General features: G+C 41.9%; 4 protein-coding genes across 7 annotated transcripts; all 4 read left to right on the forward strand.

Moving 5' to 3' along the window:
- The first annotated feature begins 1,990 nt into the window (after positions 1-1,990).
- On the forward strand, positions 1,991-13,397 carry LOC311267313 (uncharacterized protein). 3 transcript variants are annotated; one of them, XR_014623812.1, is made up of 3 exons: positions 1,991-2,263; positions 2,408-2,560; positions 13,253-13,397. XR_014623812.1 is itself a non-coding variant. In XM_084370328.1 (3 exons), exons 1-3 carry the CDS (start codon positions 2,092-2,094, stop codon positions 13,292-13,294), a joined length of 339 nt encoding a protein of 112 aa, XP_084226454.1. In that variant the 5' UTR covers positions 1,991-2,091; the 3' UTR covers positions 13,295-13,397. The 3 variants fall into 3 exon arrangements, 1 of the variants encoding a protein (XP_084226454.1); XR_014623813.1 differs by having other exon boundaries at positions 2,408-2,555; XM_084370328.1 differs by having other exon boundaries at positions 2,408-2,532.
- A 735-nt stretch (positions 13,398-14,132) lies between these two features.
- On the forward strand, positions 14,133-17,051 carry LOC311267307 (uncharacterized protein). 2 transcript variants are annotated; one of them, XM_084370321.1, is made up of 2 exons: positions 14,133-14,569; positions 14,707-17,051. In XM_084370321.1, exons 1-2 carry the CDS (start codon positions 14,398-14,400, stop codon positions 16,260-16,262), a joined length of 1,728 nt encoding a protein of 575 aa, XP_084226447.1. In that variant the 5' UTR covers positions 14,133-14,397; the 3' UTR covers positions 16,263-17,051. The 2 variants fall into 2 exon arrangements, with proteins under 2 accessions (XP_084226447.1, XP_084226448.1); XM_084370322.1 differs by having other exon boundaries at positions 14,806-17,051.
- A 1,020-nt stretch (positions 17,052-18,071) lies between these two features.
- Positions 18,072-20,757, forward strand: LOC311267306 (uncharacterized protein). Its single transcript, XM_084370320.1, has 2 exons — positions 18,072-18,350; positions 18,488-20,757. The coding sequence occupies exons 1-2, from the start codon at positions 18,179-18,181 to the stop codon at positions 20,098-20,100; spliced, it is 1,785 nt and encodes a 594-aa protein (XP_084226446.1). The 5' UTR covers positions 18,072-18,178; the 3' UTR covers positions 20,101-20,757.
- Positions 20,758-23,516: 2,759 nt separating this feature from the next.
- On the forward strand, positions 23,517-27,034 carry LOC311267308 (uncharacterized protein). Its single transcript, XM_084370323.1, has 2 exons — positions 23,517-23,823; positions 23,968-27,034. Exons 1-2 carry the CDS (start codon positions 23,652-23,654, stop codon positions 25,185-25,187), a joined length of 1,392 nt encoding a protein of 463 aa, XP_084226449.1. The 5' UTR covers positions 23,517-23,651; the 3' UTR covers positions 25,188-27,034.
- The last annotated feature ends 184 nt before the right edge of the window (positions 27,035-27,218 follow it).

Genomic DNA, 27,218 nt, shown 5'->3' on the forward strand with positions numbered 1-27,218 from the left:
AGATTTCCTTGATGCTTGCTGTCAGCTCCTCTTTGTTTTTGGGTCTGGTGCCCCTCATTTTCCTCTTGATAATACCCCATAGAATCTCAATGGGGTTTAGGTCCGGCGAGTTGGCTGGCTAGTCAAGCACTGTGATGGCATGGGCATCAAACCAGGTTTTGGTGCTTCTGGCGGTATGGGCAGGGGCCAGGTCCTGCTGGAAGATGAAATCTGCATCTCCATACAGATCCTCAGCAAAAGGAATCATGAAGTCCTCTAAAACATTCTGGTAGACTGTTGCGGTGACCTTGGATTTAAGAAAGCAGAGTTTACCAACACCTGCACCGGACATTGCACCCCAAATCATGACTGACTGTAGATATTTCACACTGGGCCTCAAGCAGCTTGGGTTCTGTTCCTCACCCATCTTCCTCCAAACCCTTGGACCTTGATTCCCGAATGAAAGGCACACTTTACTTTCATCGGAAAAGAGGACCTTGGACCACTGGCCAACAGTCCAGTTCTTCTTCTCCTTGGCCCAGTTGAGACGCCTCCTACGTTGGCTCAGGAGTGACTTGACCCGAGGAACCCGACAGTTGTAGCCCATTGATGCGTCTAAATGTGGTGGTTTTTGAAGCTGTGACTCCCGCCTCATTACACTCTTTCTGGATCTCTGCCAGATTCTTGAATCTTCTGTTTGATAATCCGCTGAAGCCCACGGTCTGCTGGTGCATCTTCTCCTGCCACATTTTGCCCTTCCACTAGACTTTCCATTGATATGCTTGGACACAGCACTCTGTGAACAGCCAGCCTCCTTAGCTATGAACTTTTGTGGCTTACCCATCCTATGGAGGGTATCAATGATGGTCTTCTGGCCAGTTGTCAAGTCTGCAGTCTTCCCCATATTGAACCGAACTGAGATAATTGAACCAAAGTGAAGCAATTTAATGACACCTGGGGAAACCTGTGCAGGTGCTTTGAGTTTAGTAGATGATTAGTGTGCGACACTCAGTTTAAAACATTCATGCCCTGCAAAATTTGGGCTGATTTCTTCACAGTATTCAAATTTTTTGAATTCCTGTTTTCGTGGGTTTTATGAGCTGGAAGCCCAAATTATGTACAAATATACAAATAAATACTTGAAATCTTTTAAATTGTGGGCCTTGAATCTATAATCAAGTTTAACTTTTTGAATGGAATTATGGAAATAAATAAACTTTTCCATGATATTCTAATTTTTTTGAAAGGGTCTGTAAATGTTTTCTGATTTATTTACACCTCTCTGACAGTCAACTGAATATTTTTGGGTTGTGGACAAAATAAGTCCTGTGAGAACATGTTTGTGGGCTCTAGGAAACACCGATCAACATTTTTTCCCCATTTTCTGACATTTTATAGACCAAAAACTAATCAATTGATTGTGACAATAGTCAACAAATGAATCTATGAAAATTGTTATTATTTGCAACTCTGCTTCAGTTCACTTAAAAGATGTAGACTTAACAGGTTTCGGATTGGTGCATCTTTGTATTGACGTATTGTACATTGAAGTATATTTGAGCAATGTTTCAGAACAGTCAGTCTTGTATATCTTAGAAATCTTTGTTTCACACTGTGGTGTCTGTCATTTATATGACAGTTAAAGTTACAACAGCTTTGCAAGCTACGATTTGTTTTTAAAACACTGATAAGAAATAAGATGCTTTGTTCAACTCTCCGATGGCTGTAAAACAGATAGACCTGCACCGGCTAGATGCCGCTGCCACGATTTGCGCTTGCTCTTTCTCTACAAATGTTACACATTGTGGCATCAGTTACGTCTCTGACATGTGGAATCCACCGTGGACCAAAGATAAGTAAATGTCCTTGTGAAATGAAGCAGATGTAAATATTTGCTGCTGATTTTAAACACAAGTTTTCAATAAAATGTCATCAGTTGAAAGCGGAACGAGAAGCTGCCGCACCTCCGCCGTCGGACCTTAACAGCGTGACATCCAGCGGAAGTAAACAAAGCCAGCGCTAGTAGCGTTAGCTACGTGTGTGTAGTGAATGAGCTGGAAGACGATATTGTAGTGAAAGCGCAGCTAATTATTGAATTTCTAATAAGCAACAATGTCTTCAGTTGAGTGTTTGAGAGAGTTTGTCAACGAGCGACTAACTGCTGCTGCTGAAGAAATATTCAGAGTTTTTAAACAAACTATCGTCGAGTACGAGGAAGAGATCGACCGTCAGCGCAAACTGCTGGATATCGCTTTGAAACCTGAAGTAAAGTTACACAGGATAGGTGTGTGAACCTTTACTCTTTTACTGACACAAAACACACACATTTGATTCTTAAATGTAAATTTTTACTAATCTCCTCACATGTCTGCGTGTTTTCTTTACCATCACAGTAGCATCTCATTCCTTTTGTTCTGTGTCCCTCCAGAGCTCCCACAGCAACATGTCTGTAAGGAGGAGGAGGTTCTCGCTGAGCAGCAGCTCTTAAACCAGGAGAGGAACTCCAGTCTGGACCAAGAGGACCCAGAATCTCCACAGCAACGTGTCTGTAATGTAGGAGATACACTGTATTAAAGGCAAGGTATTAATCACTGAAGATTAATAAAACACTCGTTAATGGGGCACCACCTCCGATGTTTTGTCTATTTGAATAATCCGGAGGTAATTAATCAAATCCGACTAAACAAGGTTAACTTGTATCAATTTAAATCAATGTAGTTAGTCTCATAGCTGAATTAGTGACTTCTTTATACAGTTTCCTCGGTTCTCCACATCAAAGCAAGTAAGCACAGACAACGACGTACGGTTAAATATGTTTATTTACTAAATAAATCAAGGTGAATAAATGAAATGATGATTCAGACAACAATAAAACAAACAGAAATGTGAAGACTATATGGTTAAAGTGACAGGATTATTTAAGGTGGATGTGAGCGATGGTAAAGTCGTGAGTCTGGGCAGCATTCAAATGTTACGAGAGTAATTTTGATACTAACGAGACCCTAACCGGACTTGTCTTGTGAAAAGATTATTATGAATTAGGAATTAAAAGAACACCAACTCATGAACGTTTAGTGAAACGTGTGCAAGATGCTTAGCCTACTTCGTCTGAAGAGTGGAGAAGCCTTTCGCTTCGATCTTTCTGCCGGATTTCGTCTGATGGATTGCTGGCTCGCGGTAGCTGCGGGTCCCGACGAAGGAGGGAAGATGCGGTCGGTCGACCTCACAGCAGGCGGCTCTCTCTCTCGTCCAGGTGTCGGAGAGAGATCAGCTGGTCCAGCGCTCAGCAGAGGATGGTCCGGTTCGCTGCCCAGCGGGATGGTACCGCTCGTGAGCGTAGAGGGCAGCATAACTTCAGCTTGGCACAAAGTCGTTGCAAACCGTGGTCCTAGGTTTGTGGAAACAGGCAGTGACACTGCACGTTTTGCTTGGCGTTTTTAGTCTTAAAAAAGACTGTTGTTTATCTTCACACTCTGAGTGGTGACTTTTAACTCTAATTCAACTGATATTTAACTTTCCTGACGAGGATAACGAAAGGATAACGCTGGCCTGGCGCTTCCTCAGTTATTTCTCAATACAAGAATAATTAAACTGAATTCTGTTCCACTGAATAAAATAGTGATACTTAACAAAAATAGTAAGAACGGAACTTACTTCTATTAACATCTAACAAAAATAAAAGCTCTTAAAGATTATCGCACGTGGTCGATTGTACGGAGATTTTTATACCTAGGAGCTTGTTACAAAAAGAAGCAAAGTAAAGTGTTGAAAAATTAAGCAAAGAAGAGAGCGAGGGAGCTCTGTCCCTTGGTTTTAATAGTTCCGACAACAGGCGGAGCAAAGGGGGCGTACTGACCACACTCCCAGTGTGGATGTTTTAATTCCACACCTTTAAACTTGATTAATTCCAACTATCAAGTTAACGCTTCAAAATCGCGCTTAGCCTTTCTCAGAACTTTACCATGGCAAAAGTAGATGGACTTTTGTGAAACAATAAGACAGTATGATCTGATTAAAATCATTGAACACTTAAATGAAATCAACACTGGATCAGAACATAAGAATACACTTGAAGATAACTTAGGACTGATGAAACTGGTCACTTATACATGTTCCTTCTAGTGTTAGCTTAAGGCTTGTGAAGAAAAACATTTTACAGACTTTTAAATTGTAGTTTATAAACACGTTAAAAAAAAGGATCTCCGACAGTCTAATCCAGTTAACCATAACTTACCACTAGATGGCACTGTGACTCAACCAAACACCAGACACCAGTGAGCATTAAGCAGGATCTCAGTCCATGTTCATCACAGAAACTTAGGAATTGGTTCAGTTTGATGAGCTTATTTTACTGGATTTCAAATTGTAAGAATTAAACAGGTGAGACTCTGATTTAATGGTTAATTAGAAATGCTTCTGAAGTCTAGAGGAAACTCTGACCATTTGTTTGGAATGTACCAAAGATAACACTGAAACAGATGTGTCGTTAATCTCTTCAAAGAGAGGAGGTAGAGAAAGGGGGGGGGTTTCCACCGTCCTTTTCTCTAGTGTGTGTATTGGAAAGTAGGGAGAAGAAGGGTGAGTGTTATGCCCCGGCCTAGGGTTTACCAGAACATAACATATGGCTTCCCTCTCTTTCTCCCACTCCCAAGAATAACACACAAAACTAAGGATGCAGTCCAAAATAAGGGAATTTATTTATCCCAAACGAAAAATACAACTTCAGGGTGAGCCTCACCTAAAACAACAAACAAAACGATCTGGGTTTCAAAACTTACTTTCCTAACCAAAAACAAAAGCCAACAAAAAGACAGGTTGTCTTACCTAACTCCCTAACCATAAACAGGAGAAAAAGGTGCACAAAGAAAAAGGCTACTCACCCCTACTACAAAACTGGACTGAATAATATTAACAAAACTATTTACAATATATACAAAAGAGATATTAAATCCCTTTGCAACCACGAACATCGAATGTTTCTGAATTCAATGGGAGTCACAATGATTCGGCCAAGGTGCTTTAGAGAGAGAGAGAGCGAGGCGACGAGGTCTGCTCCAGGCTCCACTTTTAAATGTCCCAGTGTTGAGATCTGACCAATCAGCAGCCTTCCAGCTTCCCCAATCCGCAGCCTCCACCTGTAAGGGTGTTCTGGACACAAACAGAAAACAGCACCTCCTTTTGGCAGGAGGGAGACAACATCACAGACAAACAGAACAGAACAGAACATACAAATTATGACCCCTGGGGTCATAACACCCCCCCACCTAAGATCAAACATGTCTTCCCCTTACGACATGTTTGACCTAAAATCCTGCACGTGACAGGGCATCCGCCACAACATTGTTGCTACCTTTAATGTGTTCTATTTCCACATTGAAATCCTGCAGCAACAGTGACCAGCGCATGAGACGCTGGTTGTTGTTGCGCATGCGGGATAGGAACACCAAAGGATTTGGTCGGTATACACCACAACTGGGAGAGAGCTCGAACCTACATAGACTTCAAATTGTTGAAGTGCTAACAGCAAGGCCAGACATTCCTTTTCAATGGTGCTGTAGTTCACCTGGTGTTTGTTGAACTTTTTTGAAAAGAAACATACTGGGTGTTCGATACCATTACCATCCTCCTGCAGCAGAACAGCACCTGCACCATGAGCGCTCGCATCTACCTCCACCTTAAAGGGACGCACAAAATCAGGTGCAGCCAGTACTGGCGCACTGCAAAGGAGGGCTTTGGCTGAGTCAAATGAGTTCTGGCATTCAACTGTCCACAAGAACTGGCGGGAAGGACTCACTAAGCTGGTTAGTGGCGCAACGACACTAGCGAAGTTTCTACAGAACCCACGATAATATCCACACATCCCCAGAAACCGGCGCAGCTGTCGCCGCGTCTCTGGTACAGGGAACTCCAAAATGGCCTGAACTTTGGCTGACAGGGGGCGCACTTGTCCCTGTCCTACCTGTTTTCCCAAATAAGTCACCACAGCTTTACCAAATTCACATTTGGCCAGATTCAAGGTTAGAGAGGCACCCTTTAAGCGGCTGAATATTTCCTGCAGTGTGGCTAGATGGTCAGACCAGGTGGAAGAATACGCTACTATGTCATCCAAGTACGCCTCACAGTTTTTCACACCTGACAGGACAGTATTCATCAGCCTTTGGAAAGTGGCAGGAGCGTTTCTCAACCCGAAAGGCATGACAGTGTACTGGAGAAAATGATCTGGAGTGACAAAGGCGGAAATTTCAGATGCCCTAGGTGAAAGAGGCACCTGCCAGTAACCCTTGAGTAGGTCCAGTTTTGTGACGTACTGGGCGGATCCTACTCTATCTACACAGTCATCCATGCGGGGCAGAGGAAATGAGACGGGCTTGGTAATAGCGTTCAGCTTGCAGTAATCATTACAAAACCGAGGAGTTTGATCAGACTTGGGCACCAGGAGCGAAGGTGCGCTCCACGGGCTGGAGCTCGGCACAGCAAAACCATTTTCTAAGAGGTATGCGACCTCTGTCTGCATTACCGCCCGCTTCACCGGATTAACGCGGTATGCGTGCTGCTTAATTGGCTTGTGATCACCCACATCGATGTCGTGCATGAGGACTGTGGTCTGTGTGGGGTTATCACCGAACAGCGCATCATGATCACGAATGAGATGGCAAATGTCATTTCTAGCCGAATCACACAAATATGACAAATGTCCCTCCAAATTTTCCAGAATTTTTGAGTTCTCCAAACGGGCCGACGGAACTGACATAGACCGCTCACACAGCCCGTCCTCTTTCGGACTGTAAGACGGTGACACCACAGAGGCGACAGGTGATGCACATGGCTCAGGCGGCACGGACGACGCGTCAGCGCATCCGCGGTCAACATATTGTTTCAGCATGTTAACATGACACACTCGGGACTTTTTTTTTCTATCTTGCGTCTTGACCACATAGTCTGTGTCGCTCAACTTCCGCTCCACCTCATAAGGACCACAGAACTTGGCCTGAAGACAAGACCCAGCAACAGGTAGCAAAACTAACACACGGTCACCTGGGTGAAAGTTGCGAACGTGTGTGTTTTTATCATACTGTTTCTTCATTTTAGACTGGGCAGCGGAGAGGGAACTCCGCGCCAGCTCACATACAGTGTGTAACCTCTCCCTGAATGAACTCACAAAGTCGAGGACATTGTGCGCGGGACCGGGCCGGTCTGCAAGCCACCTCTCTTGCAGGAGACGCAGCGGACCACGCACAGTGTGCCCGAAAAGTAGTGCAGTGGCAAAGCAGTGGCAGACCCTCATCCCACTCCCTGTTAGACTCAGCACAGTATTTGCGAAGCATGGACTTTAATGTTTGGTGGAATCTCTCCAGTGCGCCCTGACTCTGTGGATGATACGCGCTGGACACCTGGTGCTTAATGGACAGCTCCGACATCACCTGTGCAAAAACCCTCGACATGAAGTTAGATCCCTGATCAGTTTGAATGCGTTTTGGCAAACCAAAGGTGGAAAAAAACTTGACCAGAGCTTTCACCACCGCTTTAACTCTCAGCGAGCGCAACGGGACGGCCTCAGGAAAACGTGTGGCTGCGCACATCATGGTCAGCATGTACTGATATCCAGTCTTTGTTTTTGGCAAGGGACCGACACAGTCAATGATGACATGCTCAAAGGGCTCACCGATCGCTGGAATTGGGCGTAAAGGAGCCGGACGAATAACCTGGTTTGGTTTGCCCGTAGTCTGGCAGATATGGCACGAACGACAAAACCGGGCAACATCAGACTTTAGCCCTGGCCAAAAGAAATACTGGAGCACACGGTGATATGTCTTTTTCACGCCAAGATGACCGGACAAGTTGTGATCGTGGGCTAAACTCAACACTTGGAGACGGAACTCTTTTGGCACAACAACTTGTGTAACCACATCAAACTCCAAACCGGACATCGCGGACCATTTACGCACCAACACACCTTCATCAAAAAGGTAAGTCATAGGCAGTTTCTCGTTTTTCTGCCCTTGGGCAGCAGACAGACAGGCAGCGAGCGTACTGTCAGACTGCTGCGCTTTAATTAACTGCTCTTTATTTACTGCCAAACACAACTCTTTGTCTTCTGTTTCCACCTCAACAGAAAGAGGTTCGTTTTTCTGGTCAGAAGAGGGGCTGACGGATACCTCAGATGAGTTCAAGAACGAGTCAGACAGATCGACTATTTCACCAAGCTTACGAGCTTGGGCACGGGTTACGACGCACGCCGGAAAAACTGACGGCGCGTCAGGTGCAGCGGAGGTAACACACAGATCAGCGGTGGGATTTTCAGTTACCTCCGGAGCAGACGGAAAAACTTTGTTCCCAGCCAAATCATTCCCTAAAATGAGATCAACTCCGGCCATCGGCAGCTGATCACGCACCACTACTTGTACTGTACCGGACACTAAGTTGGAGGAAAGAAAAACGGTGTGACGCGGCGCACGGATCACGCTCAGTTTAATTCCCCACAACAACAAATCAGAACCACAGTACGACTTATCCGAAAAAGGCAACATACCACGACGGGCCACAGAATATGTTGCACCAGTATCCCTCAGGATAGTGATCGGAACCCTGGACGCCTCATTTCCGGTCAGAGAGACAAACCCGTGTGTTGTAAATGGCTTAAAGGAATCATCGACCTCTGTCAGATTTCCGTGCTGGCTTATAGTAGGCTCTGAACTGATCAGACCCACAGCAGAGGGATTTTTACTCTTTGACTGGTCTTTTGCTTTTAACACAGGACAGACTGAAATGAGGTGGCCAGTTTCGTGACAATAATAACACTCACGATTTTCACCCGTGTTAGAGAAATTACGCCGGGAGTTTTTAGGAGACCGAGGTTTATTAGTCACCGCGGACCTCGGCGTTTCTCGGACAGGTGCCAAAAACACGCTCTTGTGAGTTAGAGCAAACTCATCCGCGAAAACAGCAGCTTGAGAGAGCGACACAACTTTTTGTTCATTTAAATACACCACGATGCGCTCTGGCAGGCACTTTTTGAACTCCTCCAGAAGCACCAGCTCTCTCAGCTGCGCAAAATCTTTGGTCTTGCTGGCATGACACCACTTATCAAAAAGCACGCCTTTGTCGCGCGCAAACTCCACATATGTCTGGCTGACACTTTTCACACAGTTCCTAAACTTTTGTCTGTATGCTTCGGGAACTAATTCATAGGCACGTAGTACACTAGCTTTAACAATGTCATAATTTAAGCTCTGTTCAACAGTGAGGGCGGCACACACCTCCTGAGCTTTTCCTACCAGCTTACACTGGAGCAACAAAGTCCAGACATCCTTAGGCCAGTTTAAGGTGGCAGCGATGCGCTCAAATGCGCTAAAGTAGGAGTCCACCTCGGACTCTCTGAACGGAGGCACCAGTGCAATGAGCCGGCTCACGTCTAGACTCTGTCGGAGAGAGTGCGGGTCTTGCGGGGTGACAGGGGAACGGGGAGCGACATTAGGCTGGCGTTCCAGCTCTAATGCTTTCACCCTCAGGTGCATAGCCTCCACCTCCAACTGCCTATTCCTCATCTCCATCTCCCTAATGCGGAGTGTCAGCTGGAGCTCTTCCGCTGACAAACCCGACGTAAGGGGAGGATCTGAGCGAACGGGCGTGACAGGCGGAACAGGCTCTCGAAGCTCCACGCCACCTTTTCCCGCAGATTCTACCGCCGACGGAACAGCAAACAATTGCCTCTCCGACAACGTCTCCACCAGGAGTCGCCTCAGCTCCTCCTTTTTAACGCTCGGAGGCACTTGCACATTGTACACATTTGAAATGAGCATCAAATCCACCTTTCTGCACTTATTAATTTGCTCCAGCGTAGGCTGCCTAACAAAACCATCCAAATCAAATTCCATTGTGCCACTAAATGAAATAGTGTCCGCCAGAAATACGTGAAAGGAACGAACAAAGAAAACAAAAAAAAATGAATTTGTCCGACAAAAAAGACGAAGGGACAATGCTCCCGGACGAGCCCCCAATTATGTTATGCCCCGGCCTAGGGTTTACCAGAACATAACATATGGTGGGGGCTCGTCCGGGACAGATAGCAAGATCGGTCCATCAGACGTGTTACCTAATTACAATTATAAAGACATTATATCACACAACTTTATCACAAACAATCCCGGTTCCTTTGGTTGAGGTTTTAAAGGAGAAGTAGCTTCATATGTTTCCTTCGTTTGACCTGTGTGAAAGGAATGTTCCTGTTTGTTAGGTCAAAAACAGTTCGTACAGGGGGTTACCATCGTAAATTAATTCAAACTGATTCCCTCTGGTGGTTTTATGACGAGAGAGTGTTGTTCTCCCTCCTAAGAGATAACACGGGGAGACATCCCGGCGTCTCCATCCTGATAACGTCCTCACACAGATGGAAAGTGTTAATAATGAAAAATAAAACAGGGCCTCAGCAGGTCAAAGGTCCACATGAGAGCGTTAGGCATGTTTCCCTACAGTAAGGAGGAGGAGGTTCTCGCTGAGCAGCAGCTCTTAGACCAGGAGAGGAACTCCAGTCTGGACAAAGAGGACCCAGAGCCTCCACAGATTAAAGAGGAACAGGAGGAACTATACATCAGTCAGGAGGGAGAGCAGCTGGAGACTGATACCTCTTGGTTGACTCCTGCTGATGAGGAAAGTGACCACAGTGAACCAGAACTAAAAAGTGACCACCAGCTGCTCTCCGACAACTCTCATGTAGCTGAGAGCCAGGATCAGAAAGGAGGCAAGCATGGAGACTCAGGATCAGCTAGAGATGCAGAGCCGGAACCAACCGAGAGACATCACAGCCGTGAAAGTCACAGTGACAACGATAACAACTCCAACATGTCAGGGATTCATCAGAGTACTCTTACAGACAAGAAGTCTTTCTGCTGTGACACATGTGGGAAAGATTTTAAGCATAGGTTGTCATGGCAGAGACACCTGAGGATTCACACATGTGAGAGACCATTTGCTTGCAAAACATGTGGGAGAGTTTTTGCAAAAAGGTTTAATTTGAAAGTCCACATGAGAATTCACACAGGTGAGAAACCGTATTCCTGTGAGACATGTGGAAAAGATTTCCGATATGGCAGTGCATTGAAAGTTCATATGAGAGTTCACACAGGTGAGAAACCATATTCTTGTGAAATATGTGAGAGAGGTTTCGTATCCAGTAGTCAGTTCTTGATGCACATGAGAATTCACACAGGGGAGAAGCCGCATACATGCAAAACATGTGGAAAAGATTTTAAGCAAAGGTTGTCATGGCAGAGACACTTGCGGATTCATGCATGTGAGAGACCATTTGCTTGCAAAACATGTGGGAGACTTTTTACAAAAAACTTTAATTTGAAAGTCCACATGAGAATTCACACAGGGGAGAAGCCGTATTCCTGTAAGATGTGTGGAAAAGATTTCCGATATGGCAGTGGATTGAAAAATCATATGAGAGTTCACACAGGTGAGAAGCCGTATACATGCAAAATGTGGGAGAAATTTTGCACAAAATGGCAGTTTGAAAGTCCACATGAGAAGTCACAAAGGGGAGAAACCGTATACATGCCAAGTATGTGAAAAAGATGTCCAATCCAGCAGTGCTTTGAGAGTTCAGAAAATCTCACGCATGTGAGAAGCTGTTTATTTGCAACATATGCAGAAGAGGATTCACACAAAGCTTCAATTTGAAATTCCACATGACAACCCATACAGGTTAAAAGAGGTACCTTTGTCAAATCTGTGGGAAAAGACTATCTTCTGTGTGTAGTTTGGCAAGGCATATGAAATCACATACAGGCAGGTAGTCTTGTTTCGGCAAACCATGTGCGAGACTCAGTTCTACTGGTTTGTGGTCAAAACACAGAAGAAATCACAGCAGTCTGGAGCCACATAGTTGCAAGAATTGTGGGAACAGTTTTATCCAAATCACATACTTTGAAAAAACACCCGAGGATCAGTAAACACAGGAGAAACCATGGAGTGTTCATCTACTGAATCATAGACACTTTTGCAATGGCTTCCTCTCTGTGACTGAATTTAAAATGTTCTCCATAAAGATGAGATGTCAAAATCTTAGTGTAAAGTTTCCCCTCATATGACTGATTTACTGATATTTCTGTTAGCAACAGTATTTCTTTTGAAACAACTGTAATCTCCCAAATGGAGGAAAAATGTCAGTTTGACAGTGAGAGCTCAGTAGTGTCTGTTAAAGTCATGGTGTGATGTTGATGGCTTTACCAAATGTCGACTTTTGAACCATCTCAGAGTCACTTTTAGTTTAAAGTTTAACGAGGACTTAAAATCAATGTGATAGTTCTGTATGAAGCCGACTACACATGTTTACACAGAGTCAGATTTTACATTTGAGAGTGACATCACTGCTTTATTTAATCATATCAGAAATTCTATTAAATGTGGACTTGACTTGATTTTGCTGTTTGTATACACAACCTCACATCTGATGGGCTAAAAGCCAAATCTTGTTTGGTCTTTTCTGCTTAATAAATGACTAAGAGGATGAATTGATTTTCAAATTGCTCGCTGTTTGATGGCAGTTAATTTTAAAGAATAGCATGGAGACAGACAGAGCTGCAACTATAAATCCCCAACTATTTCGATAATTGAGAAACTGGTTTGAGTGTTTTTTTGGTCATACTTCTCTGATTCAATCTTCTTAAATAACAGTTTTCTTCTTTATTTACTCCTCATTGACAGTCAACTGAATATTTCTGGGTTGTGGATGAAACACTTGTGAGAACACGTTTGCGGGCTTTAGGAAACACTGATCAACATTTTATAGACCAAAAACTAATCAATTAATTGTGAAAATATTCAACAAATGAATCAATTATGAAAATTATTATTATTTGCAGGTCTGGTTCAGTTCACTTTAAAGATGTAGACTTCCCACCCATATCAAAGATACACATAAATACTCCACTTTTACAGCCAAGTAAAAACATGGCTTGCCGACAATTACACCTGCACACACTAACATATGGCTGTGTTATTTTGCGTCATGATCATGGATGCTGCCTGTCTATACAGTACGTGATGTCTGTCCGCACTCCTGAATGTGATTGTATTTGCTGATGTGTGATTATGTTTTATGTGCTGCTTCTGTATGTCTCGATTATGTGTTGTCTCTGCATCATTGGACTGATGTTTCACTGTTCTCTCCTATCTTCATTGATTTATCTTGTCTCTTAGCTGTCCTAACACTCTCTTTTAATCAATGTGCTGTAATTCATTGTTTTTGTTTTTTGTTTTGCTTTTTAAGGTGCCTATTGTCATCTGGCCGGGGACTGCAGCAGGATATTAGCCATGTTGGCTAAAGCTGCCCTTTTTACTGTTATTGATATAGTTGATTAATTGGGATTGTCTTCGACATAATAAACTAATAAACTAAACTAAACTAAACTTAACAGGTTTTGTATTGTTGCGTCTTTGTATTGACATGTCGTACATTAAAGTATAATTGAGCAATATTTCTCAGAACAGTCACAGTCTTGTATATCTTAGAAATCTTTGTTTCACACTGTGGCGTCTGTCAAACTGATGGTGAGATGTAGATGACAGATTGTGTGGATAAGAACATTTTCCAAATTTTTTAAACCATCATTTTTTAACAGCAGTGTCTTGTGGTTTGTGTCAGTAGTTCTTGTGTGCAGTCAGTTCAACATACTGACAGACTGATCTAGATTCAGATTCACTGACAGGAAATAAGACTGACAACTGAAAATAGTTTCACTTCTGTAATCACATAATTATAAACATGTAAGCAATATTTGAACGAATTCTTCACCACTTTCAGAAACGTCTGCTCTTTAAGTTGTTACCCCAAAACATTTATATGACAGTTAAAGTTACAGCAGCTTTGCAAGCTACGATTTGTTTTTTAAAACACTGATAAGAATTAAGATGTTTTGTTCAACTCTCCAAGGGTTTTAAAACAGGTAAACCTGAGCTTCAGCTCCACTCGTTGCTACATACAAATGTTACACATTATGGCATCAGTACTTAAAATCAAATATATAATTATGTGGCAGTAAAAGGGTCATTCTGCATAGTGATTATTTTAATGCTTCTTACTTCAAATATATTTCGCTAACAGTACTTCCGCTCTGTTACGTCTCTGACATGTGGGATCCACCGTGGACCAAAGAGAAGTAAATGTCCTTGTGAAATGAAGCAGATGTAAATCTTTGCTGCTGATTTCAAACACAAGTTTTCAATAAAATGTCATCAGTTGAAAGCGGAACGAAAAGCTGCCGCACCTCCGCCGTCGGACCTTAACAGCGTGACATCCAGCGGAAGTAAACAAAGCCAGCGCTAGTAGCGTTAGCTACGTGTGTGTAGTGAATGAGCTGGAAGACGGTATTGTAGTGAAAGCGCAGCTAATTATTGAATTTCTAATAAGCAACAATGTCTTTAGTTGAGTGTTTGAGAGAGTTTGTCAACGAGCGACTAACTGCTGCTGCTGAAGAAATATTCAGAGTTTTTAAACAAACTATCGTCGAGTACGAGGAAGAGATCGACCATCAGCGCAAACTGCTGAATATCGTTTGGAAACCTGAAGTAAAGTTACACAGGATAGGTGTGTGAATCTTTACTCTTTTACTGACACAAAACACACATTTGATTCTGAAATGTGTATTTTTACTGATCTCCTGTCCGCATGTTTTCTTTACCATCACAGTAGCATCTCATTCCTTTTGTTCTGTGTCTCTCCAGAGCTCCCACAGCAACATGTCCGTAAGGAGGAGGAGGTTCTCGCTGAGCAGCAGCTCTTAAACCAGGAGAGGAACTCCGGTTTGGACCAAGAGGACCCAGAGCCTCCACAGCAACATGTCTGTAAGGAGGAGGAGGTTCTCGCTGAGCAGCAGCTCTTAGACCAGGAGAGGAACTCCGGTTTGGACCAAGAGGACCCAGAGCCTCCACAGCAACATGTCTGTAAGGAGGAGGAGGTTCTCGCTGAGCAGCAGCTCTTAAACCAGGAGAGGAACTCCGGTTTGGACCAAGAGGACCCAGAGCCTCCACAGATGAAAGAGGAACAGGAGGAACTGTGCACCAGTCAGGAGGGAGAGCAGCTGGTACTGAAGCTGGAGACTGATACTTCTTTATTGACTCCTGCTGATGAGGAAAGTGACCACAGTGAACCAGAACTAAAAAGTGACCACCAGCTGCTCTCTGACAACTCTCATGTAGCTGAGAGCCAGGATCAGAAAGGAGGCAAGCATGGAGACTCAGGATCAGCTAGAGATGCAGAGCCAGAACCAACGGAGAAACATCACAGTAGTGAAAGTCACAGTGACAACGAGAACAACTCCAACATGTCAGAGATTCATCAGAGTACTCTTACAGACAAGAAGTCTTTCAGCTGTGACACATGTGGGAAAGATTTTAAGCAAAAGTTGTCATGGCAGAGACACCTGAGGATTCACACATGTGAGAGACCATTTGCTTGCAAAACATGTGGGAGAGTTTTTGCAGAAAGCTTTAATTTGAAAGTCCACATGAGAGGTCACACAGGGGAGAAGCCGTATTCCTGTAACATGTGTGGAAAAGATTTCCAAACAAAGGCTGAGTTGAAAGTTCATATGAGAGTTCACACAGGTGAGAAGCCGTATACATGCAAAACATGTAAGAAAAGTTTTTCAAGAAATAGCAATTTCAAAGTCCACATGAGAAGTCACACAGGGGAGAAGCCGTATTCCTGTAAGACATGTGGAAAAGGTTTCCAAACTAGCAGTGAGTTGAAAGTTCATATGAGAGTTCACACAGGTGAGAAGCCGTATACATGCAAAACATGTAAGAAAAGTTTTTCAAGAAATAGCAATTTCAAAGTCCACATGAGAAGTCACACAGGGGAGAAGCCGTATTCCTGTAAGACATGTGGAAAAGGTTTCCAAACTAGCAGTGAGTTGAAAGTTCATATGAGAGTTCACACAGGTGAGAAGCCGTTTACATGCAAAACATGTAAGAAAAGTTTTTCAAGAAATAGCAATTTCAAAGTCCACATGAGAAGTCACACAGGGGAGAAGCCGTATTCCTGTAAGACATGTGGAAAAGGTTTCCAAACTAGCAGTGAGTTGAAAGTTCATATGAGAGTTCACACAGGTGAGAAGCCGTATACATGCAAAACATGTAAGAAAAGTTTTTCAAGAAATAGCTATTTGAAAGTCCACATGAGAAGGCACACAGGTGAGAAGCCTCATTCCTGCAAGACATGTGGAAAAGATTTCCAAACTAGCAGTGCGTTGAAAGTTCACAAAATCTCACACAGGTGAGAAGCTGTTCATTTGCAAAATATGTGGAAGAGGATTCACACAAAGCTTCAATTGGAAATTCCACATGACAACCCATACAGGTTAGAAGAGGTACCTTTGTCAAATCTGTGGGAAGGACTATCTTCTGTGTGTCGTTTGGCAAGGCATATGAAATCACATACAGGCAGGTAGCCTTGTATCGGCAAACCATGTGCGAGACTCAGTTCTACTGGTTTGTGGTCAAAACACAGAAGAAATCGCAGCAGTCGGGAGCCACATAGTTGCAGCAATCGTGGAAAAAGTTTTATTCAAATCACCTACTTGGAAAAAACACCTGAGGATCAGTAAACACAGGAGAAACCATGGAGTGTTCATCTACTGAATCATAGACACTTTTGCAATGGCCTCCTCTCTGTGACTGCATTTAAAATGTTCTTCTTAAAGATGAGATGTCAAAATCTTAGTGTAAAGTTTCCCTTCATATGACTGATTTACTGATATTTCTGTTAGCAACAGTATTTCTTTGAAACAACTTTAATCTCCCAAATGGAGGAAAAATGTCAGTTTGACAGTGAGAGCTCAGTAGTGTCTGTTAAAGTCATGGTGTGATGTTGATGGTTTTACCAAATGTCGACTTTTGAACCATCTCAGAGTCACTTTTAGTTTAAAGTTTAACGAGGACTTAAAATCAATGTGATAGTTCTGTATGAAGCCGACTACACATGTTTACACAGAGTCAGATTTAACATTTGAGAGTGACATCACTGCTTTATTTTATTATATAAGAAATTCTATTAAATGTGGACTTGACTTGTTTTTGCTGTTTGTATACACAACCTCACATCTGATGGGCTAAAAGCCAAATCTTGTTTAATCTTTTCTGCTTAAGAAATGACTTGGAGGATGAATTGATTTTCAAACTGCTCGCTGTTTGATGGCAGTTAATTTTAAAGAATAGCATGGAGACAGACAGAACTACAACTATAAATCACCAACTATTTTGATAATTGAGAAACTGGTTTGAGTATTTTTTCGGTCATTCTTACCTTTATAATTATATTGTTCATTTTTGGCTATTGTTACTGTTTTTTGTAACATTCTAAGAACATTTTCCAAATGTCTTAAATTATCATTTTTAACAAAGCAGTGTCTTGTGGTTTGTGTCAGTAGTTCTTGTGTGCAGTCAGTTCAACATACTGACAGACTGATCTAGATTCAGATTCACTGACAGGAAATAAGACTGACAACTGAAAATAGTTTCACTTCTGTAATCACATAATTATAAACATGTAAGCAATATTTGAACGAATTCTTCACCACTTTCAGAAACGTCTGCTCTTTAAGTTGTTACCCCAAAACATTTATATGACAGTTAAAGTTACAGCAGCTTTGCAAGCTACGATTTGTTTTTTAAAACACTGATAAGAATTAAGATGTTTTGTTCAACTCTCCAAGGGTTTTAAAACAGGTAAACCTGAGCTTCAGCTCCACTCGTTGCTACATACAAATGTTACACATTATGGCATCAGTACTTAAAATCAAATATATAATTATGTGGCACTAAAAGGGTCATTCTGCATAGTGATTATTTTAATGCTTCTTACTTCAAATATATTTCGCTAACAGTACTTCCGCTCTGTTACGTCTCTGACATGTGGAATCCACCGTGGACCAAAGAGAAGTAAATGTCCTTGTGAAATGAAGCAGATGTAAATCTTTGCTGCTGATTTCAAACACAAGTTTTCAATAAAATGTCATCAGTTGAAAGCGGAACGAGAAGCTGCCGCACTTCCGCCGTCGGACCTTAACAGCGTGACATCCAGCGGAAGTAAACAAAGCCAGCGCTAGTAGCGTTAGCTACGTGTGTGCAGTGAATGAGCTGGAAGACGGTATTGTAGTGAAAGTGCAGCTAATTATTGAATTTCTAATAAGCAACAATGTCTTCAGTTGAGTGTTTGAGAGAGTTTGTCAACGAGCGACTAACTGCTGCTGCTGAAGAAATATTCAGAGTTTTTAAACAAACTATCGTCGAGTACGAGGAAGAGATCGACCATCAGCGCAAACTGCTGAATATCGTTTGGAAACCTGAAGTAAAGTTACACAGGATAGGTGTGTGAATCTTTACTCTTTTACTGACACAAAACACACATTTGATTCTGAAATGTGTATTTTTACTGATCTCCTGTCCGCATGTTTTCTTTACCATCACAGTAGCATCTCATTCCTTTTGTTCTGTGTCTCTCCAGAGCTCCCACAGCAACATGTCTGTAAGGAGGAGGAGGTTCTCGCTGAGCAGCAGCTCTTAAACCAGGAGAGGAACTCCAGTTTGGACCAAGAGGACCCAGAGCCTCCACAGATGAAAGAGGAACAGGAGGAACTGTGCACCAGTCAGGAGGGAGAGCAGCTTGTACTGAAGCTGGAGACTGATACTTCTTTATTGACTCCTGCTGATGAGGAAAGTGACCACAGTGAACCAGAACTAAAAAGTGACCACCAGCTGCTCTCCGACAACTCTCATGTAGCTGAGAGCCAGGATCAGAAAGGAGGCAAGCATGGAGACTCAGGATCAGCTAGAGATGCAGAGCCGGAACCAACGGAGAAACATCACAGTAGTGAAAGTCACAGTGACAACGAGAACAACTCCAACATGTCAGAGATTCATCAGAGTACTCTTACAGACAAGAAAACTTTCAGCTGTGACACATGTGGGAAAGATTTTAAGCAAAAGTTTTCATGGCAGAGACACCTGAGGATTCACACATGTGAGAGACCATTTGCTTGCAAAACATGTGGGAGAGTTTTTGCAAAAAGCTTTAATTTGAAACGCCATATGAGAAGTCACACAGGGGAGAAGTCGCATTCCTGTAAGACATGTGGAAAAAATTTCCAAACTAGCAGTAAGTTGAAAGTTCATATGAGAGTTCACACCGGTGAGAAGCCGTATACATGCAAAACATGTGAGAAAAGTTTTTCGCAAAATGGCTATTTGAAAGTCCACATGAGAATTCACACAGGGGAGAAGCCGTATACATGCAAGACATGTGGAAAAGATTTCCAAACTAACAGTGCATTGAAAGTCCACATGAGAGGTCACACAGGGGAGAAGCCGTATTCCTGTAACATGTGTGGAAAAGATTTCCGAACAAAGGATGAGTTGAAAGTTCATATGACAGTTCACACAGGTGAGAAGCCGTATACGTGCAAAACATGTAAGAAAAGTTTTTCAAGAAATAACAATTTCAAAGTCCACATGAGAATTCACACAGGGGAGAAGCCGTATACATGCAAGACATGTGGAAAAGATTTCCAAACTAACAGTGCATTGAAAGTTCATATGAGAGTTCACACAGGTGAGAAACCATATTCTTGTGAAATATGTGGGAGAGGTTGTACATCCAGTAGTCAGTTGTTGATGCACATGAGAATTCACACAGGGGAGAAGCCATATTCGTGCAAAACATGTGGAAAAGATTTCCGGTATGGCAGCGCATTGAAAGTTCATATGAGAGTTCACACAGGTGAGAGACCATATTCTTGTGAAGTATGTGGGAGAGGTTTTGTATCCAGCAGTCACTTGCTGATGCACATGAGAATCCACACAGGTGAGAAGCCGTATACATGTAGAACATGTGGGAGAAGTTTTGCACAAAATGGCAGTTTGAAAGTCCACATGAGAAGTCACGCAGGTGAGAAGCCATATTCATGTAAGATATGTGAAAAAGATTTCCAATCCAGCAGTGCTTTGAAAGTTCACACAAGATCTCACACAGGTGAGAAGCCGTTCATTTGCAAGACATGTGGGAGAGGATTCACACAAAGCTTCAATTTGAAGTTCCACATGACAACCCATACAAGTTAGAAGAGGTACCTTTGTCAAATCTGTTGGAAAAGACTATCTTCATTTGACAAGGCATATGAAATCACATACAGGCAGGTAGCCTTGTATCGGCAAACCATGTGCGAGATGACTCAGTTTCACTGGTTTGTGGTCAAAACACAGAAGAAATCACAGCAAATCACATACTTGGAAAAAACACCTGAGGATCAGTAAACACAGGAGAAACCATGGAGTGTTCATCTACTGAATCATAGACACTTTTGCAATGGCCTCTCTGTGACTGAATGTAACATGTTCTCCACAAAGATGAGATGTCAAAATCTTAGTGTAAAGTTTCCCTTCATATGACTGATTTACTGATATTTCTGTTAGCAACAGTATTTCTTTGAAACAACTTTAATCTCCCAAATGGAGGAAAAATGTCAGTTTGACAGTCAGAGCTCAGTAGTGTCTGTTAAAGTCATGGTGTGATGTTGATGGTTTTACCAAATATCGACTTTTGAACCATTTCAGAGTCACTTTTAGTTTAAAGTTTAACAAGAACTTAAAATCAATCTGTGATAGTTTTGTATCAAGCCGACTACACATGTTTATACAGAGTCAGATTTCACACTTGAGAGTGACATCACTGTTTTGTTTTATTATATAAGAAGTTCTATTAAATGTGGACTTGACTTGTTTTTGCTGTTTGTATTCACAACCTCACATCTGATGGACTAAAAGCCAAATCTTGTTTTATCTTTTCTGCTTAATAAGTGACTTAGAGGATGAATTGATTTTCAAACTGCTCGCTGTTTGATGGCAGTTAATTTTAAAGGATAGCATGGAGACAGAGCTGCAACTATTAATCACCAAATATTCCGATAATTGAGAAACTGGTTTGAGTATTTTTTGGGTCACTTACCTTTATAATTAATGATATTGTTAATTTTTGGCTATTCGTAATTTTTTTTTTTGTAATATTCTGTCCTTTGGCTGCTGTGGCAAACAAATTTCCCTGTTGCGGGACAATAAATGAACACTGATTCTGACTGGTAATTCTCTGATTCAGTCTTCTTCAATATACAGACCCTTTCCAAAAAATTAGAATATCATGGAAAAGTTTATTTATTTCCATATTCCAATTTAAAAAAGTTAAACTTTCATAGATTATAGATTCAGGGCCCACAATTTAAACGATTTCAAGTATGTATTTGTTTATTTGTACATAATTTGGGCTTCCAGCTCATAAAACCCACGAAACAGGAATTCAAAAAATGAGAATACTGTGAAGAAATCACCATTTACTTCTCAGTTTTTGCAGAAAAAAAAACAAAGAAATTAGGATCACATCAAATCAATCAAAATATGGTACTTTCAAAATGATATGTCAATCTTCAATACTTGGTTAGGGCCCTTTGCCCTAATCACTGCCTTGATGCGCCGTGGCATTGAGACAATCAGCCTGTGGCATTGCCTGGGAGTTATGGAAGCCCAGATTTCCTTGATGCTTGCTGTCAGCTCCTCTTTGTTTTTGGGTCTGGTGCCCCTCATTTTCCTCTTGATAATACCCCATAGAATCTCAATTGGGTTTAGGTCCGGCGAGTTGGCTGGCTAGTCAAGCACTGTGATGGCATGGGCATCAAACCAGGTTTTGGTGCTTCTGGCGGTATGGGCAGGGGCCAGGTCCTGCTGGAAGATGAAATCTGCATCTCCATACAGATCCTCAGCAAAAGGAATCATGAAGTCCTCTAAAACATTCTGGTAGACTGTTGCGGTGACCTTGGATTTAAGAAAGCAGAGTTTACCAACACCTGCACCGGACATTGCACCCCAAATCATGACTGACTGTGGATATTTCACACTGGGCCTCAAGCAGCTTGGGTTCTGTTCCTCACCCATCTTCCTCCAAACCCTTGGACCTTGATTCCCGAATGAAAGGCACACTTTACTTTCATCGGAAAAGAGGACCTTGGACCACTGGCCAACAGTCCAGTTCTTCTTCTCCTTGGCCCAGTTGAGACGCCTCCTACGTTGGCTCAGGCTCAGGAGTGACTTGACCCGAGGAACCCGACAGTTGTAGCCCATTGATGCGTCTAAATGTGGTGGTTTTTGAAGCTGTGACTCCCGCCTCATTACACTCTTTCTGGATCTCTGCCAGATTCTTGAATCTTCTGTTTGATAATCCGCTGAAGCCCACGGTCTGCTGGTGCATCTTCTCCTGCCACATTTTGCCCTTCCACTAGACTTTCCATTGATATGCTTGGACACAGCACTCTGTGAACAGCCAGCCTCCTTAGCTATGAACTTTTGTGGCTTACCCATCCTATGGAGGGTATCAATGATGGTCTTCTGGCCAGTTGTCAAGTCTGCAGTCTTCCCCATATTGAACCGAACTGAGATAATTGAACCAAAGTGAAGCAATTTAATGACACCTGGGGAAACCTGTGCAGGTGCTTTGAGTTTAGTAGATGATTAGTGTGCGACACTCAGTTTAAAACATTCATGCCCTGCAAAATTTGGGCTGATTTCTTCACAGTATTCAAATTTTTTGAATTCCTGTTTTCGTGGGTTTTATGAGCTGGAAGCCCAAATTATGTACAAATATACAAATAAATACTTGAAATCTTTTAAATTGTGGGCCTTGAATCTATAATCAAGTTTAACTTTTTGAATGGAATTATGGAAATAAATAAACTTTTCCATGATATTCTAATTTTTTTGAAAGGGTCTGTAAATGTTTTCTGATTTATTTACACCTCTCTGACAGTCAACTGAATATTTTTGGGTTGTGGACAAAATAAGTCCTGTGAGAACATGTTTGTGGGCTCTAGGAAACACCGATCAACATTTTTTCCCCATTTTCTGACATTTTATAGACCAAAAACTAATCAATTGATTGTGACAATAGTCAACAAATGAATCTATGAAAATTGTTATTATTTGCAACTCTGCTTCAGTTCACTTAAAAGATGTAGACTTAACAGGTTTCGGATTGGTGCATCTTTGTATTGACGTATTGTACATTGAAGTATATTTGAGCAATGTTTCAGAACAGTCAGTCTTGTATATCTTAGAAATCTTTGTTTCACACTGTGGTGTCTGTCATTTATATGACAGTTAAAGTTACAACAGCTTTGCAAGCTACGATTTGTTTTTAAAACACTGATAAGAAATAAGATGCTTTGTTCAACTCTCCGATGGCTGTAAAACAGACAGACCTGCACCGGCTAGATGCCGCTGCCACGATTTGCGCTTGCTCTTTCTCTACAAATGTTACACATTGTGGCATCAGTTACGTCTCTGACATGTGGAATCCACCGTGGACCAAAGAGAAGTAAATGTCCTTGTGAAATGAAGCAGATGTAAATATTTGCTGCTGATTTTAAACACAAGTTTTCAATAAAATGTCATCAGTTGAAAGCGGAACGAGAAGCTGCCGCACCTCCGCCGTCGGACCTTAACAGCGTGACATCCAGCGGAAGTAAACAAAGCCAGCGCTAGTAGTGTTAGCTACGTGTGTGTAGTGAATGAGCTGGAAGACGATATTGTAGTGAAAGCGCAGCTAATTATTGAATTTCTAATAAGCAACAATGTCTTCAGTTGAGTGTTTGAGAGAGTTTGTCAACGAGCGACTAACTGCTGCTGCTGAAGAAATATTCAGAGTTTTTAAACAAACTATCGTCGAGTACGAGGAAGAGATCGACCGTCAGCGCAAACTGCTGGATATCGCTTTGAAACCTGAAGTAAAGTTACACAGGATAGGTGTGTGAACCTTTACTCTTTTACTGACACAAAACACACACATTTGATTCTTAAATTTAAATTTTTACTAATCTCCTCACATGTCTGCGTGTTTTCTTTACCATCACAGTAGCATCTCATTCCTTTTGTTCTGTGTCCCTCCAGAGCTCCCACAGCAACATGTCTGTAAGGAGGAGGAGGTTCTCGCTGAGCAGCAGCTCTTAGACCAGGAGAGGAACTCCGGTTTGGACCAAGAGGACCCAGAGCCTCCACAGCAACATGTCTGTAAGGAGGAGGAGGTTCTCGCTGAGCAGCAGCTCTTAAACCAGGAGAGGAACTCCGGTTTGGACCAAGAGGACCCAGAGCCTCCACAGATGAAAGAGGAACAGGAGGAACTATGCATCAGTCAGGAGGGAGAGCAGCTGGAGACTGATACCTCTTGGTTGACTCCTGCTGATGAGGAAAGTGACCACAGTGAACCAGAACTAAAAAGTGACCACCAGCTGCTCTCCGACAACTCTCATGTAGCTGAGAGCCAGGATCAGAAAGGAGGCAAGCATGGAGACTCAGGATCAGCTAGAGATGCAGAGCCGGAACCAACCGAGAGACATCACAGCCGTGAAAGTCACAGTGACAACGATAACAACTCCAACATGTCAGGGATTCATCAGAGTACTCTTACAGACAAGAAGTCTTTCTGCTGTGACACATGTGGGAAAGATTTTAAGCATAGGTTGTCATGGCAGAGACACCTGAGGATTCACACATGTGAGAGACCATTTGCTTGCAAAACATGTGGGAGAGTTTTTGCAAAAAGGTTTAATTTGAAAGTCCACATGAGAATTCACACAGGTGAGAAACCGTATTCCTGTGAGACATGTGGAAAAGATTTCCGATATGGCAGTGCATTGAAAGTTCATATGAGAGTTCACACAGGTGAGAAACCATATTCTTGTGAAATATGTGAGAGAGGTTTCGTATCCAGTAGTCAGTTCTTGATGCACATGAGAATTCACACAGGGGAGAAGCCGCATACATGCAAAACATGTGGAAAAGATTTTAAGCAAAGGTTGTCATGGCAGAGACACTTGCGGATTCATGCATGTGAGAGACCATTTGCTTGCAAAACATGTGGGAGACTTTTTACAAAAAACTTTAATTTGAAGGTCCACATGAGAATTCACACAGGGGAGAAGCCGTATTCCTGTAAGATGTGTGGAAAAGATTTCCGATATGGCAGTGGATTGAAAAATCATATGAGAGTTCACACAGGTGAGAAGCCGTATACATGCAAAATGTGGGAGAAATTTTGCACAAAATGGCAGTTTGAAAGTCCACATGAGAAGTCACAAAGGGGAGAAACCGTATACATGCCAAGTATGTGAAAAAGATGTCCAATCCAGCAGTGCTTTGAGAGTTCAGAAAATCTCACGCATGTGAGAAGCTGTTTATTTGCAACATATGCAGAAGAGGATTCACAAAAAGCTTCAATTTGAAATTCCACATGACAACCCATACAGGTTAAAAGAGGTACCTTTGTCAAATCTGTGGGAAAAGACTATCTTCTGTGTGTAGTTTGGCAAGGCATATGAAATCACATACAGGCAGGTAGTCTTGTATCGGCAAACCATGTGCGAGACTCAGTTCTACTGGTTTGTGGTCAAAACACAGAAGAAATCACAGCAGTCTGGAGCCACATAGTTGCAAGAATTGTGGGAACAGTTTTATCCAAATCACATACTTTGAAAAAACACCCGAGGATCAGTAAACACAGGAGAAACCATGGAGTGTTCATCTACTGAATCATAGACACTTTTGCAATGGCTTCCTCTCTGTGACTGAATTTAAAATGTTCTCCATAAAGATGAGATGTCAAAATCTTAGTGTAAAGTTTCCCCTCATATGACTGATTTACTGATATTTCTGTTAGCAACAGTATTTCTTTTGAAACAACTGTAATCTCCCAAATGGAGGAAAAATGTCAGTTTGACAGTGAGAGCTCATTAGTGTCTGTTAAAGTCATGGTGTGATGTTGATGGCTTTACCAAATGTCGACTTTTGAACCATCTCAGAGTCACTTTTAGTTTAAAGTTTAACGAGGACTTAAAATCAATGTGATAGTTCTGTATGAAGCCGACTACACATGTTTACACAGAGTCAGATTTTACATTTGAGAGTGACATCACTGCTTTATTTAATCATATCAGAAATTCTATTAAATGTGGACTTGACTTGATTTTGCTGTTTGTATACACAACCTCACATCTGATGGGCTAAAAGCCAAATCTTGTTTGGTCTTTTCTGCTTAATAAATGACTAAGAGGATGAATTGATTTTCAAATTGCTCGCTGTTTGATGGCAGTTAATTTTAAAGAATAGCATGGAGACAGACAGAGCTGCAACTATAAATCCCCAACTATTTCGATAATTGAGAAACTGGTTTGAGTGTTTTTTTGGTCATACTTCTCTGATTCAATCTTCTTAAATAACAGTTTTCTTCTTTATTTACTCCTCATTGACAGTCAACTGAATATTTCTGGGTTGTGGATGAAACACTTGTGAGAACACGTTTGCGGGCTTTAGGAAACACTGATCAACATTTTATAGACCAAAAACTAATCAATTAATTGTGAAAATATTCAACAAATGAATCAATTATGAAAATTATTATTATTTGCAGGTCTGGTTCAGTTCACTTTAAAGATGTAGACTTCCCACCCATATCAAAGATACACATAAATACTCCACTTTTACAGCCAAGTAAAAACATGGCTTGCCGACAATTACACCTGCACACACTAACATATGGCTGTGTTATTTTGCGTCATGATCATGGATGCTGCCTGTCTATACAGTACGTGATGTCTGTCCGCACTCCTGAATGTGATTGTATTTGCTGATGTGTGATTATGTTTTATGTGCTGCTTCTGTATGTCTCGATTATGTGTTGTCTCTGCATCATTGGACTGATGTTTCACTGTTCTCTCCTATCTTCATTGATTTATCTTGTCTCTTAGCTGTCCTAACACTCTCTTTTAATCAATGTGCTGTAATTCATTGTTTTTGTTTTTTGTTTTGCTTTTTAAGGTGCCTATTGTCATCTGGCCGGGGACTGCAGCAGGATATTAGCCATGTTGGCTAAAGCTGCCCTTTTTACTGTTATTGATATAGTTGATTAATTGGGATTGTCTTCGACATAATAAACTAATAAACTAAACTAAACTAAACTTAACAGGTTTTGTATTGTTGCGTCTTTGTATTGACATGTCGTACATTAAAGTATAATTGAGCAATATTTCTCAGAACAGTCACAGTCTTGTGTATCTTAGAAATCTTTGTTTCACACTGTGGCGTCTGTCAAACTGATGGTGAGATGTAGATGACAGATTGTGTGGATAAGAACATTTTCCAAATTT

This window comes from Pagrus pagrus (assembly GCF_965226575.1).
Source record: "Pagrus pagrus genome assembly, chromosome: 13".
NCBI classification, from domain to species: Eukaryota; Metazoa; Chordata; class Actinopteri; order Spariformes; family Sparidae; genus Pagrus; species Pagrus pagrus.